At 38.1% G+C, this 21,423-nt stretch overlaps 1 protein-coding gene and 1 non-coding gene across 6 annotated transcripts in view; both read right to left on the bottom strand.

Moving 5' to 3' along the window:
* Positions 1-21,423, bottom strand: part of RALGAPA2 (Ral GTPase activating protein catalytic subunit alpha 2) — a 295,521-nt gene that overhangs the window by 229,969 nt on the left and 44,129 nt on the right. For all 5 annotated transcript variants that reach the window (XM_059705412.1, XM_059705417.1, XM_059705413.1 and 2 more), the window contains exons 4-9: positions 16,696-16,753; positions 10,780-10,823; positions 8,134-8,311; positions 7,248-7,363; positions 3,922-4,060; positions 1,972-2,171 (exon numbers count right to left, since the gene is read on the bottom strand). In XM_059705412.1, the coding sequence (XP_059561395.1) occupies positions 1,972-2,171; positions 3,922-4,060; positions 7,248-7,363; positions 8,134-8,311; positions 10,780-10,823; positions 16,696-16,753 (735 nt within the window). The remainder of the gene's footprint in view (positions 1-1,971; positions 2,172-3,921; positions 4,061-7,247; positions 7,364-8,133; positions 8,312-10,779; positions 10,824-16,695; positions 16,754-21,423) is intronic.
* On the bottom strand, positions 14,341-14,527 carry LOC132240381 (U2 spliceosomal RNA). The gene has a single exon (XR_009454299.1). It is a non-coding gene; the product is annotated as a U2 spliceosomal RNA (small nuclear RNA).

Raw genomic sequence — 21,423 nt, 5'->3', positions numbered from 1 at the left:
AATAGAGGTGATAGTTTTTCAAAAATTTGAAACCAAATAGGAAAAAGTTACATCCTTTAAATGGACTGTTTTGAATTGACTAAAAAACCACACAGATGCAATGTAAAATTATCAGAGTGTGACTGAGTTTCTTATGTGTAATTTCATACAAAACTTTTTCTACCCTAATTGGTAAATAAAAGTCTCTTGTCATGGCTCAGAACAAACTACGTTTCCCTGACTGCTGGTGAAATCTGGGCCCATTTTATTTCCTCTTCTGTGAACTTCATCTCCTTTGTCCATTTTTCAATTGGGCTGTTTGTCTTATCAATTTGTAGGCACTCTTTATATTGTAGAGATACGAGCTCTATTAATAGCCATGATGCTACAGACACTTTCCTCAGCTTGAGTGTGGCTTTTTGCTCTCTTCTGACACATAAATATTTTTCTATTTTTTCAAACAAAGTAGAATCTCATTTCCTCTATGGCTTGTGAGCTTTATCTCTCCCTAAGGTGGTCTACTACTTGCCAAATTTATACATTCTCTAGATTTTTCTCCCAAGTTCTTTATCATTGTTTTTATATGTAGGCCTTTAATCAGTCTGACATTTGCTTATGTATGTGATACAAAGCAAGGAAGGTTCTGGGAAAGACAGACAGCCAGGTTCTTTCAACTTCAGGGCTGTAGGTTACATTAGATATTTAGTGCTAATGTCAGTCTCATTCCTTTGCAGGAACCTCTGGTTTCTGTCAGGAAGCTGTAGAGTTTTTTCTTAATCCATGAAAGTCAAATGCCATTTTAACTGTTTAGCTAATTTTACCTGGGACTCAAAGGCCTTTTTAGTCTAAAGCATGTCTTCTTTTCAGCTCAGGTAAACTTTCCTTTTTATTAGTTCAATTATTACTTCTCATTCTTTTCTCCTCTGCCCTCACACTATTTGCATGGTAGGTCTAGATCTGTCCTCAGATCTTATGTATTAATTTCCATCTCTTTGAATTTCTGCTCAGTGTGGTGGGATTTTTCTTCAAATATTAATTTTGTTCTCAGCAGTGATCATTACCTTCTTTGGTTTATGTAATAAAAATTTAAGGTCTTCTAGAACTTTCAGCAAGTCTTTTGTTGTTCTTATTGTAACTCTCTCTCTCAGTCTTTTTTGAAAATAAATTTCTCCAGTTCCTGGGTCAGTTCCTGTCAATGGGGCCACATGCTCTGGACCTGCCGGTGACCTTAGATGTGTGCACTTTCCCAACTCAGGCCTGGTCACACTGCTGGGAACTCTAAGACAAACCTGCACTAAGTGGTCCACACTTCTTGTCCCTGTTCTTAGGAACAAAAAAAAAAACCCTCAAAAAACCATAACTCTTCTGTGAAATGACTGCTCTCTGATTTCCACAAGTGGTCCTGCTCTACTCAGTACTAAGTCCCTAACCAACTCAGGGTACTGGTCAAGGCCAGCAAGAATGAGAAGTCCCCACACAAGATGCCTCGGAGCGAGACAGCCTTCTCTTCCAGGGCTCAACAACCACCTCAAAATCCTGAGATGCTGATCCACCCTTCCCCTGAGTTCCCAAAGCACTTGGGAGTCTCACAGGTCTTCTCCATGGCCCACCAGCACGATTCCTGAGGGCCTTCCATGTGGTGGGGATTGGCAAAAGCAAGACAGGCCCTGGTCTAATGCTCAGAGGTCACTGGTACCAGAGTGAAGGGGGGAAATGAGAGGGAGCCACGAGTGTGCACACACAGCCATCTTCTCAGAATGTCTCTCTCGCTCCCAAGACTGCCTCACCGTGGCAATGCCAATAGAATACAAGTGTTTCTAATTCAGAGCTTCTTCTGAAACTTTAGCATCACAGACAGGACATGCCAAAAAAATGAGTCCTTACAACCAACAACCTGCAAGAACCAGTAATCCTAATAATCAAGTGCTTTGTATGTGTCAGTGTGTGATATTAAATATATGTGAAGATACATAAAGATGAGCAATGACATACCTGCATGATTTTAGGCAATACATCAACTCCATTTTTAGTGTTTTGTATTGTAGTTAGATACTTCTTTTCCAAAAAGAAAGTTACAATCCACTTAATAAAAACAACACGAGCTGCCATGTATGGAATTTTTGTACTGTAAATGTTTTCAGTGTCTCGAGTTGTGGTAATGTACACTGGCTTTGGTCTTAAGTGGGGAATATCTGTAAGAAAAAAGAGCACATGATTAGGTTAGTGAAACCTGACATTATGTAATTCCTACAAATATTTCAGTTTCCAAGCCAATAGACATATATTTGGCTGTCTGAATAGCAACTAAGATTAAAGAACCAGAAATTATTTAGAATGTCATCCTTTGGAAGGCTCACTTCGAATTCTGCCTTGCAATCTGACCAAGATGAGTGATGGTGGTTGTTACTGTTTACTTACAGCTGTGGTAGACAGCTGTGGAAAATCTAAGCTAATAACTCTTTTTCACAAATTTGAGAAATTACATAAGATTATAATAGTGAAAATGTTTTCACATATGTTATAATGAATTTAATCTTATTTTATGATTGGAACAAGTATAAAACCGTGTTATAAACATTTTTTCAACATTTTAAGTATTTTAACATCAACACTATACTAATAAAATCAACTGAACTTCAGTTTTATATCCTTTTTCCTTTAGATAACTCCAAATAAATAGAATCAGTATAATCCACTTTATATCTGAAAGAATTCAGAAAATCATGTTTCATTTTTGAGGTATCAGATACCACTATTTCCAAAGAATTAATAAGAGGTTCATTTTCATTCTTTGTATTACCTAATCAATATGAAAATTATATTATAATGAATTTGAGATTAACTACTTGCTGTAATTACAATCTCTTACTAATTTTTGTACATGCATGAGGCAGAAAAATCCTTAGCAAACAACTTTATATTTCGGAATGTTAATAATATACTATGTTTTCTATAACATAAACTACTAATGAAATCAGAAACAAAATTTTTTAAAAATACCCACATACAAAGCTAACAAAATACATATCCTAGTACCCTTACAAGCAGTATTTCTACATCTTTCAAAATGCACCAAGTTTCAGTTGTTTCCCTCTTGCCAGAGAGAGAGAGAACGTGCATGTGGACAAATAAATGCCCACAGACAACTGAATTAGTTGTCCACATTCTCCATATGGATTAATGTCTGTTGTAATCTTTTCCCCTCCCAAATGCTCTTAATTATTCATTGTAACTAATTTCACCTGCTTTCGATAACAGGCAGAGGAAGATTTGCCTCACCTCTACCTCTCTAAGAGATGCTTCTGGCCTGTGAGTCCTCATTTCTTTTTTTTTTTTTCTTTTTTTTTTTTTCTCATTTCTTAAAGAAGGAAAACTTAAGAAGCTAAATTAAAAAATCCCTTATGTTTCCTTCATCTCTGGGCTTACAGTCCCTAGGCTGCCCAACTGCCCAACATCTGCCCCTCCATAAGCAACTGTGGGTCGTCTCTGCTGGGTGAAAGATCCAGTGAAAAAGGCAAGGCATGCTGTGGGCAGCTGTGTGGCCTGGGCTTGCCTGCCTATCTACTGAGCAAGGTCTGGGGTCACCACACCCCACCACCAGTAAGAGAAGACTTACTGAAATGTAAGCTTTATTTTTTTTCCATTAAAATATTTTAAATATAATCACACCCCAAAAATCACAATTCACTGCAAATTATTTCTGAGTATAGGAGCCACAGTTCCCTCTTATTGTTGTGAGTTGAGGTACATCTTAGTTTGTATAAGCATTTAAAACAGTTAAAATCAGTTATTAGGAAACTTTAAACCTCTTACAATAAAGTTAGCATTATAAGTATAAGAAAAAGATTACTATTTTACTTAAAAATAATCAGAGATCACTTTGAAGGAAACTGTACAGCTTGTCTGTGAAAATCCTCCTTATACAGCTCAAACAGTACTTACCAAGTACAGGTTTGTAGATGTTTGTTAACTTAGTAAATGATGGAAATAAATGAGGAAGATAATACTTTCGAAACAATGTAAAAAGAAACTTAAAACCAGTATCTTGATTCTCCTTATTTTTCCACTCCAAGCTTGCAGCCTTTGGATAATATGTGGAAAAAACACACATATATTTACATTGCAAGTTAATGTATACTAAACTGATTTATTTTTAAAATTGACAAATACTGATAATCATGTAATAAAATCATATCTTAAAACTCAAAAGATGACAAAAATGAATAATTCTAAACAAACCAGTAACTATGTTAAAAACATTTTTTATCGCCAAAACCGGTTTGGCTCAGTGGATAGAGCGTCGGCCTGCGGACTGAAGGGTCCTGGGTTCGATTCCGGTCAAGGGCATGTACCTGGGTTGCAGGCACATCCCCAGTGGGAGATGTGCAGGAGGCAGCTGATCGATGTTTCTCTCTCATCGATGTTTCTAACTTTCTTTCTCTCTCCTTTCCTCTCTGTAAAAAATCAATAAAATATATTAAAAAAACAAACAAACATTTTTTATCGAGTATTAAAAAAAATTACCCAACAATCTTGCTCTACTACATCATGTTCATATTTTTTTCACATGTTCTTTATAATGATTTAACATTCCTGGTGCCCTTAAAACATCTAATTAGATATAAGGGTGCTTTTTTTAAAACTCAAAAAGGCCATTTATAATAAACAAGAATTAAGAAAACAAACCCTTACAAAGATTTCATCCAATGGTACCTCCATGCAAAATCAGTATCAAAAGATCCAGCTACGGAATCTTGGAAAATGCATTGTCCTTACTAAAAGCAATCCACAGGCTAGGAGAAGATAGGGCTGCCAGTTCAGCCACACCTATTAGTGGGGTCTTAGTACTTGTTAGAACACAGGGTGCCCTACACCAGTTTCCCCAAATTCCTTCATGACGCAGTCCACTTAGAAAATGATAACAGTTCAGCACCTGAGGTAAAGGAACGAGGGGCTTTGGCGGCTCCTGGGCAGAGGAGCTCAGTGTCTGTAACCTGCCAGAAGTTCTCTGTGATGGGCCAAGGCAGAAACTCTGCTCTGAGGACTCACCCAAAGAAAGGGAGGGGGGGGCACGCACACATAATTCTGCCACAATTTAGGGGCTTAGTCTAAATAAAAACCTCCCCCAATATCAATGGCTTCCTTCCTCTTATGGGATCCTGGTGACTTCCTAACTTATCTGAGGTCACATAGCTCATTAATGACACATCTAGAATGAAAACCTGTCTCCCAGCACATCGAAGACTGAGATACTCTATGGTTTTCTGAGACATATGGAAGGCCCTGCCACTTCTGAAAAGAGTTTGAGATGCATGTAGAATGGGCCAGCAGAGCTAAAATGTGGAGCTTCTGGAAGATGAGCTACCCCAGCAGGACTCCCATGGTGTGGAGCCCTGTGTTTCTGGTGCTGGCTAAAGGCAATGGGAGAGGAGAGCAGAAAAGATCGCCCAGCAGGACAGAGTAGTCAGAAAGAGCAGCCAAAGGCTGAATCTTGAGGGACAGCAGAGAGAAACACAGTCCCCCAAAGAAAACTGGAAAGAAGCAAAAGGGAGGAGGAAAGCCGGAAGAAAACATCATGGGAGGAATCTCACGAAGGAGGGGCTGCCACTGTGAAATCATCTCAAAGACCGAGTACAGAACAAACGTAAGAGTGTCTTCCCCTGGACTTGACACAAGAACCCCTCATGTTCTCGAACTCTCAGCAGTGACAGGGCAGAGGGAGATGACAGAGGGTGTCGAGGAACGTCAGGTGAGAAAGTGAACTTGGCAGAGGTTATTACATCAACAAGCTTGGCTGTGAAGGGAAGGACAGAGACCGGACTATACCCAGGAGGAACTCAGGGATGAGCGAAGTGTTCGCTAAGAGAAAAGCACTCAGTAGCTTTTTTCTAATCATATCAATGTTCAGAAATACAGACTAAGAGACACAAATCACTTACTGAAATCATAATTATTTCAGTTCTGTATTCATCTGGTAAATGTAAGAGGAAGAAATATGTGACATAAAGTAGATCTGTGCTGATGGCATGATGAGATAATTACATAAGCTTTCATTCAAATCTCCCTGCCTGCTCTGCCTATTCCTGACCCACCATTCAGCCTCGGGGACTGCCTCCTTCTCCATCCTGCTTCACTAGCATAGAGATCAGGGTTAGGGAAGGAATAAAGAGGCAAAAATAGTTTAATGCACTATGAAATAATATAAAATATACATATACTAGTATGTATGCTTCTGCCCCAGTTCCTGGCACAGAGCCCTATAAACCTTGTAACATCTTAAGTGTTGAGAGCACTAGGGGCATCTTTTTTTCTATTGAGGTGACTCTGGGTGGGCTCCTGGATGGGGGCTGATCACCAGAAAGACCAAGCCATGATTACAACTTGGAATTTTTAGCCCCTACCCCTACTCCCCATTTCTCCAAAAAGGGGAGAGGGACTGGAACTGAGTTAATGATCGACCATGGCTATGGGAGGAAACTGCCATAAAATCCCAACAGCAGCGGTTTCAGTGAGCTTACAGGTGGGTAAACACGCCCACGTACCAGACAGTGACGCACCCCAACTCCATGGTGACAAAAGCTCCTGTGCTCAGGACCTTTCCAAACCCTGCCCCATGTATCCCTTCATCTGGATATTCACCTGTATCCTTTGTCATATTCTTCAATAAACTGGTAAACGTAAGTAAATATTGCCCTGAGTTCTGTGAGCTGCTCTAGCAAATTAATTGAATTTGAAGAGGGGGTCAAAGGAACCTCTGATCTGTAGGCAAATTGGACAGAAGTTGTGGATAGCCTGGGACTTACTACTTGGGCTTGGCATCTGAATGGGATGGGAACAGTCTCATGGGATTGAGACCTTAACATGTGGACCCTGATGCTATCTCCGGGCAGATAGTGTCAGAATTCAATTAAATTGTAAGACACCCAGCTATTGTCACATAGAATTACTCATTGGGGTAAAAAACTCAGATGAGCAGAAGTGTCATATGTGACATGTTCTGTGTGGATATGGTAATAATATTAAAGTAAAAGAGACACACAGATGGAGAGCTGAATTTTCCCCTTAACATGCACACTAACACGAAATAGTGTACATGCTTGGAATTTGCTGACGTGACCTGGTACATACTCTATGTTTAGTGAAATAGCACATAAAAACACCTCAAAAAGCCAAAATGCAAAATGTGGACAAACAGAAGAAAAGATAGTATTTTTCTCTTTCCTACTGAGAATAAGACCATCATTGAATTACCTACGATTTGCTCTTACCTGAATAACCATATATTTCAACAGTATTTGAAGAAAAAAGCATGTTTGGTCCTCAGCAATCTTTTCCCCTGATACGGCTGGCAGGAGTGGAGTGATTTCCTCTGGATATATCTTTGCTGTAGTGGAAAATAAGGAAAGCTCTTTCGCCACAGTTAAATTTTAAACAAGGTTTTTTAAAATGGCCTCTATTAAAATACATCTATCCATCCATTAGAACTGCTCACACAGACCACACCAGTGTGCATGAAGGGCTGGGAAACAGGAGACAGAAGGCCATGAAGCCACCCCTACCACTGCACCATCCTTTCCCTCTCAAATTCTGCTTTGGTCAGTCTAAGATCAAACACCTGTCATTTGGCAATAAAACTGACGTGCAGTTATAAATCCATGGTCTTAACAGGACAGAAATGGCTGCCAGTAATAGTCCCATGAGGCCACTATTGTCCTTCCATGAATGCTGCGTGAAAATACACAGCTGGCAAAGAACGAACCTGGGTGAGCAGATGAATGTCCACTTATGAAACAACAGTAATGAGGACAAAAGACAGTACTTTCGGGAAGTGGATATGAATTGCATTAACAGCCACAAAAACACTCCAGACATACCATGTGTCTCTACTTTCTGCTATTGCCAACATCTGTCTACTCCCTTCCATTTCTGTTTCCACCACTTCAGTAAACTTCTCTTGTCATCATTTTATATAAAACAGTCTGAAGTCTTTCAATTCTAATGTTTGTAAGACTCTACTGTGACTATGAACAGGATTCCTCTCCAAAATTCATCTATGAAATCAAGATTTCTATTCAAGAAAATGACAAACCAAGGAATTCCTTAATGTACCTTCAAGAGTCCTTTCAACCAGTAAGATCTGCTCACATCACTCACCATCAGCTACACTAGGGCTCGGATTGATGAGTGTCTCCAAAGTACAGGGTCCTCTGGAGGACAAGATTGCTGGGAAACCAGGCACGAGGCAAGCAAAAATCAGCACCTGCTCTTCTGCACAGTTTGTCTGAAGTGCTTGAAGCCACAGAAGAAACAGCCTGATTCCTTCACATCTTATCTAAAAACAAAATTAAAAGTAACGAAATTAAACATATGTATATGGAGAAATGCATTTTAATGTAGCATCAGTTCCGAGAAAGAAAAACTAGAGGTGAAAGGTACTGTTAAAGTACTGCACCAAGTTCTTTACTTTGGGACAAGTAAATGAGGATACTGCAATACAGCACAAAGGTTAAGAGCTTGGGTTCTGGAGCCAGAGTGCCCGGGTTCAAATGCAGGCTCTGCCACTTTCTAGCTTAGCTGTGACCTGTGGAAAACCACTTAACCTCTCTATGCCTTAGTCTCTTCACCTGTAAAACTAGGGATGATAACAGAATTTACCACGGAGTACTGGTATGGATCGAGTGAGTTAGAACAGTGCCTGGCTCACAGCAAGCACTGTGTATCTCCTATTAAACATATTTCGTTCCATAGGCACAATGCCCATATCATCAACACTCCATTACCCATGAACAATGCAAAAAAATCTTCCTCCAAATTTGCACTGTGCTTTGGACAGCATTCATGTCATGTCACTACAATGGGCACAAGTCCAATGCTCCTGTAAATCAGAACACTTAGAGCTAAATAAGACTTTGAAGAACTGGCTCAGTGGGCTGGGGCAGCTCTCATGTCCCTATCTATTCTCTCCAACACCTTTGCCATGTTCTAAATGCTGAGCATCACTGGTAGAAACATCTATAGAGGCAGCTGTGGCCTTCCTCCTCCTCTACACTTACTTCCAACTTTATTCTATTCCAAGAATTCATAAACACCGGTACTTCCATTTCTATAAACCTAAATGGCTGAAAAGATAACATCCAAGAAAGAAATGAAATAAGCAAAAGAGATGAAAAAGTGTCAGACAGAGCTGAAAGATTAGTGAGCTCCAAATGTAGGCAACTGAGGGACTGCCTGGCCGCCTTTCAATTACACCAAGGCATGGATCCTGCCAGAGTGAGTATTCAAGCCAAACAGGAGGCTCTACAGAAAAGCCAAGGGAAGGAAAAAGGCCAAAAAAAAGAAACAAAAAGATTGGCTAACACCCCATAGGAGTCAAATTCACAAAGACAAGTGGCAGTGCTGCTCCCATTAACAATGGACTCCACAGCGTACTTTCAGACCTGCTAGTGAACTCACTACTCATCTGCAAAACCCCCATGGCCACTCACATCTGTCCTATCCCCAAGCAGGTAAATTAAATAGTGACATTACTGAATGTATAATGCTATTCAGACTCAATCAAAAAATGACATGGTACTATGTGTACCTAATCAAATTATATTGAATTTAACAAGAAGAAAGTTCAAAATTCTATCACAAGTCTCCAATATTTTTAAGCTAACTGTATTTCAGGTAACTAACATAAATAAGGCCAATAAGAAACATGAGAGAACAACCTCACAGGTTTTAACTGTAAGACTATTCATTATAATAGGAGGGACAAAACACAGAATCTATTGTGAAGCTAGAAGTAGCTCGCCTCCTTGTTTTGGCATGTAAGAGATATTTAACATGCCAAGCTTAAGTGGCTAGGATGGTTAAACCAAAAATGTAGTAGCTTACTAAAGGCACACTCATAACTTAATGAGCCACAAGTGAATTACCTTCCATAAAATATACATCCCAGGCTGGCTTCTATGCCAATGATGTTTTAGTGCCATCTTATCCCAGCATCAAATGGTATGTCATTATAAAAGGCATATTCATTTTAAAATAAGACAATTTTAACTTAAATTACAAGATCAATCTGCTGTACATCGATAAATATTCAAGAGGAAGGCTCTTCTGCTCTTTCCCCCACAACGGTGCTCAAAAATAATTCAGAGACAACAATGATTTTAACAAGATTACTGAGTGAACAGAATCAGGCACGTTAGCTCTGAAGCTTAGAAAGGAACTGGTTCAACCCCTTCCCTTTTCTGATGATAAAACTGGAGTAGTTAGCACCTTGCCACTGGTTCCCTATCTGTATACAGCAGAATCAAATTTAGAATTCCAAACTCCAAATCCCAAGCCAGTTTCTCCTAATATTATTTAAAATGTCTATCACAATAAGTTACGATGTAAGAACAAAACTAACAATATTGGAAATATAATTTCTCAATTAAAAATAAAAACTAAGCCCTAGCCAGTTTGGTTCAGTGGATAGAGCATCAGCCCACAGACTGAAGGGTCCCAGATTTGATTCAGGTCAAGGGCACGTACCTCGGTTGTAGGCTTAGCCTGGTTGGGTGCATGCAGGAGGCAACCAATCGATGTTTCTCACTCTCTGTCTCTCTCCTTCCCTTCCACTCTCTCTAAAAATCAATGGGAAAATATCCTTGAGTGAGGATTACCAAAAAAATATTAAAAATAAATAAAATAAAACTAAAAACTAAGTCAAGTGGTTTTTAAAGTTCTTTTCAAGTGGCCTAATTTTGTTACTTTATGGAATAACTTAAGAGTAATAAAAAACGCCATTACACATTCATCTCAAATAAATACCTTAACAGAATTTCCAGTGTGTAGAAGCTTCTTTAAAGTTGAGCCTGAAAGTTTAAAACAATAGATTAGAAATGGAGTATATAAATTTAAGATCTATTTTTAAAAGATCAGTTTTAGAAAGAAAAAATGTTTTTATAATAAAAGATAAAAAATAAAAGAAGGCTGACTTTCAAAAACAAAGCAATGTCATGGAAGGAGAGATGTTTTTAAGATAAAAGTACTTTGAATATGAACCTTTTCAAAATTCTTTTAAAAGAGTCAAAATGATTGATATTAAGGAAATACAGATACCCACGCACATTAAGGAACTCTTTTCAAATAAGAACAAATTTGTGCAGTGGGGATGTAAGAGCAGAAGGTTTCAACATGAGAACTGGTGATAAGGACCTAAGAGCCTTGCCTGGCCACTTAAAGTATTTCTTCACACCATAAATTCACAAAGATATTTCTACTCTAACTTTACCATTATGAAATCCTTTTCATTTTAATTTCAAAAAGTTTATCTGTATATATCTTACCTGTTTGATTTTTAAATTTATCCAAACTATCATGACACCCATCCCCATCTCTTCAACCCTACTGGTTGCCTCTACATTGATTCATGTGAAAAAAAGAATTAATGAATAAGTAAAATCTAATTAGTTGAATTGATTCTCTGAATTTCTAACTTCTATTGGCTAGCTTTTATTGTATTTATAAATAACCTTAAATGTAAGTCTTACTACTTTTGAGGAGGCAGTAAGAATATCAAGGCTGGGACTAGGATGAGAAGAGTGAAGATTCTGCAAAAAAATTAAGGCGGCAACAAAAATTCAATAGTCAAAACAAATATCTTAATGAAATAGTTTTTAAAATTAATACAAAAAATCCATAATGACCAATATTAAATTTTTACATAAGTATCAATGTTGAGCTGAGTCATACTAGAGCCTGGGGTAAAAGGAAAAATATATACCACTATATATATTTTTAATGGGCAAATTTCCCCAAAATTTTAAATGTCAAAAAAATATTGAAAAATCAAAAAACTCAATATTAAAAAGTATTTTAAAATCACATTATTTAAATATTTTATTTATAAAACAGAATGTAATATAATTTTGCTTTAACAGAACCAAATTCATCAATATTTTCTAAATCTACTTTCTTGCTCATCTCATTTTCAATTCCAAGAATTGCCATTCTTGATAATTTCTACTCAGGAAGAACTGACAATCATTTAAAAATCTTTTTCAAGGCCGTAAATTCACAAACATAGTTCGAATCTAAATTTAACATTATCAAATCCATTCTTAATTTAATTTTTTAAAAACTCCCTCTATATATCATGCCTCAAACAATTAATAAGAAATGCAGTATGCCTCCCCCAACCCCAGCAAAGGGGCAAAAACATAGAGAAATGCCCTCTGGGAGCTGGCCTGCAAGATCTGCTGAAAGTTGCCAGTGGAGCAGAAACACAGAACCTTCTGGCACTATAAATGTCTATGATAAATGCAAGAGAGCAGCAGTCCACTGGAGGAATTTGAAATTAACAAAAATTAACTCAAAATAAATCAAGGACATAAACGTGAAACATGTAAGTATAAAACTTCTAGAAGACACAGGAGAAGATCTTTATGATTTGGGTAAAATAAAGCATAGGCAATACTGTTGATAATATTATGCCTGGTGGGTGCTTGAAATATTGGGCGGATCACTTTCTAAAACATGACTGTCTATCCACTATGCTGTACACCTGAAACTAAATAAAATAATACTGAATGCCAACTGTACTTGAAAAATAATATTTTTTTAATCTTAAAAAATGTTTATATAGCACTGTTCTTCCTACTACATATGGAATACTAGATTTAGAATGTAAAAAACTAAAGTAAGTAAGGATAGTAGAAACCTAAAACGTCAGCTACTGGCTATTGAAAGCTTCCTGCGCTAGCCTCAGAGGTTGTGTAAAAGTCAAGATGCCAAAGCTAAGACAAAATTTAAGGCACATTCCTTTGAAATCTGGAATTTCATTATAGTTTCTTAGTTTCTACAACTAACTTGGTCAATACCTTGAGTGACAAATAGTAATGGTTTTAACAAGTCCAAATAAACTGGGAAGAATGCAAGAGGCACAGTGACATATGTTAAAAAAAAAAAGTGTAGAATTACAAATCCCTAATCCCTAATAAGCAATTGCAAAATCTGAAAAGCTAAGAAATCTGAAGGTTTTTGTGTAATTTTTCAGTGGACAGGAACTGACCTGCTCTGAACTCATGTGATGTCAATACCTGACTAACCTGAGGTTCTGCTGAATTAGCCCACTGATGATGAATACTCCTATGTTAGGCTACATAAGTAATAACTCTCTTGGTTACGGGGTGCTGCCCAGATCCTTAGGAGTGTTATCTACAGACATTAACACTGTGTGAATATTCACTGTACATCAATACACCATAGTGCCATTCTAAATCTGAAATAGTAGAGGCCCAGTGCACGAAATTCATGCACGGCAGTGGGGGGTGGGGGTCCCCTCAGCCCAGCCTGCACCCTCTCGCAATCCAGGACCCCTTGGGGGATGTCCAACTGCTGGTTTAACCCGATCCCAGGGATCGGGCCTAAACCGGCACTTGGACATCCCTCTCACAATCCTGGACCACTGGCTCCTAATCGCTCCCCTGCCTGCCTGCCTGCCTGCCTGGTCGCCCCTAACTGCCACCCCCCCCCCCCCCACTGGCCTGACCACCCTCACTGCCTCTGTGTGCCAGCCTGATCGCCCCTAACTACCTGCCGCTGCCAGCCAGGTCACCCTCAACTGCCCCCTCCCTGCCAGCCTGGCTGTTCCTAACTGCCCCCCTGCCGGCCTGGTTGCTCTCAACTGCCACCCCTGCTGGCCTAGTTGTCCCTCATTGCCCCCCCTGCCAGCCTAATCTCCCCTAATTGCGCCCCCCCCCGGCTGGCCTGCTCGCCCCCAACTGCCTCCTCCTGCTGGCCTGGTTGCCCCATGCAGCCTGCTATTCAGTTGTTTGGTCGTCCCTCACTAACCCCCTGCTGGCCTGGTTGTAGGCAGCCATCTTTGTGAGGGTGTGAGGGTCAATTTGCATATTACCTCTTTATTATACAGGATTATTATACAGGATTCTCATTTCAAAGCACATCTAGCTTGAAGATCATCATAAAAGGGATGTGGACCTGTCTAACATCAATTCCTACCCAATTTGATAAATCATGGAAAAATATACTTATCTGAAAAGAGCCTGTTTGATTCAAGCACTAAGTATATAATCATCAATTATAAGAATTCTTTTACATGCAAATGGTTAAACTTCAGCCATGTTCTGAAACATGGCTCATTCTGAGTACGTTACAGGGCCAGCTTATTCTACTACTACATAGGCTAGATCAGAGGTTCTCAAACTTTTTAAACAGGCGGCCAGTTCACTGTCCCTCAGACATTCCACACATGCGCACTGCGGGCCCGGGACGAGTCGGCTGCTAAGCAGGACAGGCAGCGGCGGCAAAAACACCCGGCGGGCCGGATAAATGTCTTCGGCAGGCCGCATGTGGCCCGCGGGCCGTAGTTTGAGGACTCCTGCGCTAGATAAACAACACCTGCTCTTACGATGGCTCAGGAGACCTAGTACTTGGTAATCCCAATCCAGGAGTCAGTGTTCCTGGTAAGATGCTATCAAAGCTACTTGTACCAGCCATTTTAAACTGATAAGAACAGATACTACACTTGATCTTAGCCAAAAGGCCGAGAAGCAATGTACCAGCAATTTTAACAGTAACCATGTGGTATTAGGCAGAAGTAAAGTACTAACACATACTGTCTAGTAGATGCACAAAGTTTCACAACATATTTCACAAATTAATTTCCACACATAGTTCTAATAAATTCATTCATGCTGAAAGGAGCCTACCAGTCTTCAGACATTTTAAAGTACTATCTGAAGAAAATGAGTATGGTTTTCATATAAATTACAAACAAAATTGAAAGATTATAGCTAACACAAACTGAAAAAAAATACTTCACTTAGTTATTTCTCATTGTCACCAATTCCTGCTATATCATGGAAAATAACAAATCCGCATGATGAATCTTTAGATTATACTTAACATTTGACTTAATTTTACTTTAATTTAAATATACAAAGTCAAAGCATCAATTAGCAGAAATGCTATCAATAATTCTCTAAAATTTAAAGAAAACCTTTCTCTATGTGTTTGAAAGATTTAAAGACCACGGCACTTATCTTTAATAATTTAGTAATTCAGTTCAATGTATGTGCCATATATACTTTACTTTCTTTACATTTATAAATGTAAAGGCCCGATACACCGAAATTCATTCAAGGGGCTCAGCCCTCACAGCTGCGGTGGCTTGCCTCGGCCCTTGCAGCCAGCTTCGTCCAGAAGGTAGTCTGGAAAGGTTGTTTGGCTATCTGGTCTAATTAGCTAGCATATTACACTTTTATTATTATAGATAATTTTAAATTGTTTATATAAGAATCAGTCACATTTTTCACATAAATAATCCTAAGTTAAAATTAACATTCTGAATTTTAGAATATCCACTAAATAAGCCATGTTCTTTCAGGTTCCATGTCTTTATATATTGATTTTTCTACCTAAAAAGCCCTTTCCACACTCGCCTTTCAAGGCTCAGATTAAAATTATCTCTCTTGTGTTACTCAATTCCTCTGAATAGAATTATTCAACTTTTCTTCTTTGCTGCCATTATACTTCTTTCAAAGTGACAGTTATACTGTAATTACTTTTTCTCATCTAACCCCCACTAGGCAATTGGCTTATACAAGGATGGTGAGATATTCTTTGTTTTTGCCCCAGAACTTTGCACACAAATATCTCTCCTTCAGTAAATATTTGACTGTATGAATGATCAAATAGTTAAGATTCCATAATGAGGCTATGCTCTCCTCAAATACAATCCTATACAATCCTATATAATAAAAGGCTAATATGCAAATTGACTGAATGGCAGAACAGCCAGTTGCTATGACATGCACTGACCACCAGAGGGCACTCAACACAGGAGCTGCCCTCTGGTAATCAGTGCGCTCCCACGGAGCATTGCTTAACCAGAAGACAAGCTCACAGCTGGCGAGTGCAGCAGTGGTGGTGGGAGCCTCTCCTGCCTCCACAGCAGTTGGACATCCCCCAAGGGCTCCCGGATTGCGAGAGGGTGCAGCCAGGCTGAGGGACAGGCCCCCCCCCCCCCCGCCGAGTGCACAAATTTCATGCACCGGGCCTCTAGTCATGTAATAAAGGAAAGTTGTAGGAAATGTCAGTCTTCTAAGGCTAAATAAAGGACTAAACCAACACTTTAAACAGAAGGTCAAGTTCACAATCAATACCACAAATTACTCCAGTTGTGCTGTGAATACTACATTGAGATGTAATGTCCGATATCAAGAGTTGGACAGAAAGGGCAGTCGTGGCAACTTGCTCTATTTCACGTTCCCTCTTGCTGCCACATTCTACAGCATTCAAACAGAAGGATTTTTAGCCAATGATCAAAGCTTGAAGAACAAGATATTTTTGTAAGTAAAAATGTAAAATTACCTTAAAATTCTAGATCCATGTTTCCAAACTTTTTTGCACAGGAATCCCTGGGGCTCTTGTTTAAAAACTCAGAGTACAATTCAGCAGATCCGGCTGGGCCTGAAATTCTGCGTTTTTTAACAAGCTCTCTGTTGAGTATGCTGCTGCTATTCTACCAACCACACTTCAGCGTAGAAAAATATTATATTTTCCTTCAAAATCCAGGTTGGTCTTGTCTTGGTTTTAATTAGCATACCCTTGCTGATTTTCCTTGCTATAACCTATCTTGATGGTGTTAATTATTTTAAAAAATGCTGAAAATTCAATGAAAAGATATCTATATTACTTTAAAAAATATTTAATTGTTCTTACCTATACTCTGGTAATGCCATCGAAAGAAAATGCGTTCAGGTAGAAACTGTAGTATTTTCTATAAAAAAAACACACACACAATAACAACAAAATCATAAGACATAAAAAGAAAATAAACTACAAATGAAATGAAATGTTTTTATGACAGGCCCGTAGTGATTACTATATATGTTTCAGAAAATAAAATAAAATAATTATTTGTAATAACATATAGACTGTACTTTATCCTATACCCCTATGGGAACAGTTTCTTTTACTTGCCCCATGCAAGCTTCCTGAATGTTTTAAAGAGATTACTGTCCCAGGTTTAACTCCCCCTATAGGTGATCATGTTAAGAGGGTGACTGACCATGGCTAGAAAGCTAAAGGCATAAACAGGCAGAGGCTGCCACTAATCCACTCCTTACAGCTGGACAGCAAATTCTTTCTTTAAAAGGGAATGTGAGCGCCAAAACCGGTTTGGCTCAGTGGATAGAGTGTCAGCCTGCGGACTGAGAGGTCCCGGGTTCGATTCCGGTCAAGGGCATGTGCCTGGGTTGCGGGCACATCCCCAGTGGGGGATGTGCAGGAGGCAGCTGATCGATGTTTCTCTCTCATCGATGTTTCTAACTCTCTCTGTCTCTCTCCCTTCCTCTCTGTGAAAAATCAATAAAACATATTAAAAGGGAATGTGAGCAGCACATCTCTATGTCTGCCACAATAATATGTGAATGATTAATTAGAATATTCTCATCATATGAAGAGATCGTGGAACTAAGAGAAGGGTACCCTACTTCAGGGACACAATCTCTACTGACAATGCTTCTCATCGGTTGACTGTTGCCTCATACTGATGGAAGCCTGGGTGCACTGAGTCCTTCCTGTACTTTTCTGCCTCCTTCTTGAGCAAATGATACAGCAGAGACCCAGTGTCTTATTTTCTCATGCATTTTCCTCCAAGGGGACTTGGCACATCAGCTACATTCCAGGATCATCTTCTGATCCCATCTTGCCAGTTAATTTTAAAATGTCTTATAGAAGATACTAAGAAAATTACTGTAGAGGTCCGGATAGATCTTATCTTGGACTAGACGAATGTCTGCACGCGCACTGTTCTTTACTTTACTCAGGAAACCAATTTGGCACCAAGTCATGCTTTTCAGATTTTCAAAATACTTATTTGTTTTCATGATTTAGGTTTCTTTTCTTAGTATGCAATAAAGAAAAAAGAAACAAAGAATACAGCAAGTTGATGCATCTAGATGTTTGGGTACTTTCAGTTAGACACAAGGAATCTCTAACTTATTCTGTCGGGCCTATCACTATCATCACTTCTGAATAAAAGTTTTCAGACTTACAAAGTGGATGAATTTTAAAAACACTTAAAAATAAATTCAATAATGTTCAGGTATGTAACACAATGCCCAATGCCAGAGCTACTAAAAATATTTCTAAAGGGACAGAATACTATAGAACTCAAAGGCCAAAACACCATCCACACTGAAATTTCTTTTTGCACCCAAATATTGCAATGGCCATTTTATATACTAAGTCTATGAGGTCAATAAAAATAAAGACCCACGCAACCATCTGTGTCTAAATGCTAAGCCTGCCCCTAGAAAGTCCCAGATGAAGCCTACTTCACTGAGGCATATACAATATGGCATTTCTACTGCAGCCAATATTCTAAGCTACACTACTGTGAATGCCATATAAACTATTGACACCTTATAGTTTCACTGGAGAGTAAAATAAAGAAAATTTTTTCAGGAAAGCCACACAGTGTGAATAAATATTACTTTTCAGAAAAACACATGGCTCTGTTTAATGCTCAGTGCTCAGCTACATCTATATGGTAATCCATTATAGCACACTCGAAATCAAAATTAGGTATTACTAACTGATCAGCACAACAGGGAATCTGTCATTCTTTTAACTGATTATCCATAGTTCTTTCTTCTTCAGAACCTACTGCATGACCAGGAATAATGTGAAATTTAAGCTGGAGTTTTTACAAGATGCTATCTATGGTGTACTTTAAAATTGCTATCGTTGTCCCGTACACTGAAGGGGTCATAAGTTCAATTCCTGGTAAGAGCACATTCCAGGGTTATGGGTTTGATCCCTGGTCAGGCACATGTGTCAGGCAACTAATGGATGTTTCTCTCTCACATCAATTTTTTCACTCTCTCCATCCCCTCCTTGTCTACCCTCAGGTAAGGAATTAAAAGAAGTAAAATAAAATTGCTGACTGTAATTAAATTTTTGTGGGAAACATTTTTTTTCAAATAATTACCAAATGACCAGTAGATTCACACTTGATTTCAATTCCACTTAGAAAGGGAAGACAATGAAAAATGAGAAAAAATATTACGTATTAGCTAATATAAGGTATACTAAAGCAATGCCCAACAAAACATATCCCAAAGTAGAGGAAAAGGGGAGAAACTTTCCCTGAAACTAGCTGCATGATACAAGATGCTAGGTCAAGAAAATGTTGACCAGGAAGAGAACAGAAGTCCAGTAACCCTCTGAGTTATAAATGCTCAGAAAACTATGATGAGAACTGAGTAGTTATGCTTAAAAGAAACATCCTGTGAATGCCTGTGCTAAAAGGATAGTCTGGCTTTAGAAAGACCAAAGTGAGGAGGAGCTCGGCGGCAAGGACACTTCCAGGTAGACCTATGGAAAGGGCAACTTATTCTTCAATTGTCTTGGGCCTGGCCACTCATCTCTTACTAAAAATGACTTGACTTCCTGATATGGACAAAATATTTTAATTGAGCTCTGAATGTCAACACTTGTTTGGAACCTTAAATTTTAAGAGAAATAGAACTAAAATAAGGAACTACAAAATAAATAAGTAAACAAACAAACAAACAAGGAGACCAGAAACAGACTCTTGGATACAGAGAATATTTTTATGTTTGCAACATAGGAGGGGAGTTGGAATGGGTAAAAAAGGTGAAAGGATGAAGAAGTATAAATTGGTAGCTACAAAATAGTCATGGGGATATAAAGTGCAGTATAGGGAATACAGTCAATAATAATTATAAGCATGTATGGTGTCAAATGAGTATTAGATTTATTAGAGTGATCACTTTGTAAGTAATATAAATGTCTAATCACGGGGTTGTACACATGAAACTAATAATATTGTACATCAACTGTAACTGAAAAATAAAAAAAATATTTTAAATAAACCATAATGAGATAATACCTCATATCTGTCAGAATGGCTATCATCAACAAGCGCTGGTAAGGATGTGGAGAAAATAGAACCCTCATACACTGTTGGTGAAGGTTGCAAATTCGTGCAGCCACTATGAAAAATTGTATGGAGGTTCCTCAACAAATTAAAAATGAAATTGCCTCATGACCCAGCAATTCCACTTCTAGCTATATATCCAAAGAAAACCAAAACACTAATTCAAAAAAATATATGTGCCCCTATGTTCACTACAGCATTATTTATAATAGCCAAGATATGCAACCTAAGTGCCCATCAATAGATGAGTGGATAAGAAAGCTCTGGTACATATGTACAATAAAATATTATTTGGCCATAAAAAAGAATGAAATTTTACCATTTGCAATGGACCTATAGAGTTTTATGGTAAGTGAAAGAAGTCAGACAGAGAAAGACAAATATATGATTTAACTTATATGTGGAATCTAAAGAACAAAATAAACAAAACAAAAACAGAGAAAAAACTAAGGATTTCCTGAGGGGAACAGGAGGCTGGGTGAAAAAAGTGAAGGAAATAAGAAGCACAAATTGGTAGTTACAAAACAGTCAAAGGATGTAAAGTACAGCATAGGAAACATAGTCAATAATATTGTAATTACATATGGTGCCAAGTGGGTACTAGAATTATCGGGGAGATCACTTCATAAATTATATAATTATCTAATCACTGTGCTGTACTAATATAAAATATTAAAACTAATATAAAATATTACAGAATGTCAAAAAAATGTTTACAAAAAAGCCAATAAAATCTGTTTAATTTTCTCAGTTGAATTTTGTTCTTTAACAGTTTAATATTATTCAAATTAAAATATTTTTAAAAATAAAAACACCCTGTCTGGCCAGCCTGGCTCAGTGGCTGAGCATGAACCTATGAACCAGTTTGATTCCCGTCACAGCACATGCCCGGGTTGCAGGCTTGATCCCCAGTGTGAGGGATGCAGGAGGAAGCCGATCAATTATTCTCTCTCATCATTGATGTTTCTACTTTTCTCTCCCTCGCCCTTCCTCTCTAAAATCAATAAAAATATTTTTAAAGAAATAAAAAATAAAAACACCTGAAGTAATATAAATTAGTATTAAAGGAAAAATGTAATTTAAATTTTTTTAATTTTTAAAATTAATAAAGTTAAAAAAACACTTGAAACTAATACGAAATAATGATTGTAAACTGCAATTGAAAAAAATGTTAAGAATTAAAAAAATAAATAACTTTAAAATTACACAAAAGTGAAATTCATTTATATCATACTATTTTAATTCTGAATGATTTAAATTTGAATTAAAAGAAAAAAGGGAGACCAGCCTTGAGTTGGATCCTAAAGAATATATAAGAAGGGCATTTTAGGCAGACTAAGGGGCATGGGGGTAGTTGGGAGGAGATCTGCTTCTTTGTCTGGGGACCTTCAAAAGGTTGCCAGAGAGGATAGAAGTAAGATAGGAGATAAGGGATGGATTGGGAGGGAAAAGCCAGGTCAGGAAGGGCCTTGAAAGCCTTG

This window comes from Myotis daubentonii, chromosome 8 (assembly GCF_963259705.1).
Source record: "Myotis daubentonii chromosome 8, mMyoDau2.1, whole genome shotgun sequence".
NCBI classification, from domain to species: domain Eukaryota; kingdom Metazoa; phylum Chordata; class Mammalia; order Chiroptera; family Vespertilionidae; genus Myotis; species Myotis daubentonii.
The sequence above is the reverse complement of the archived record's forward strand: the minus strand, read 5'-3'. Positions and strand labels throughout refer to the sequence as shown.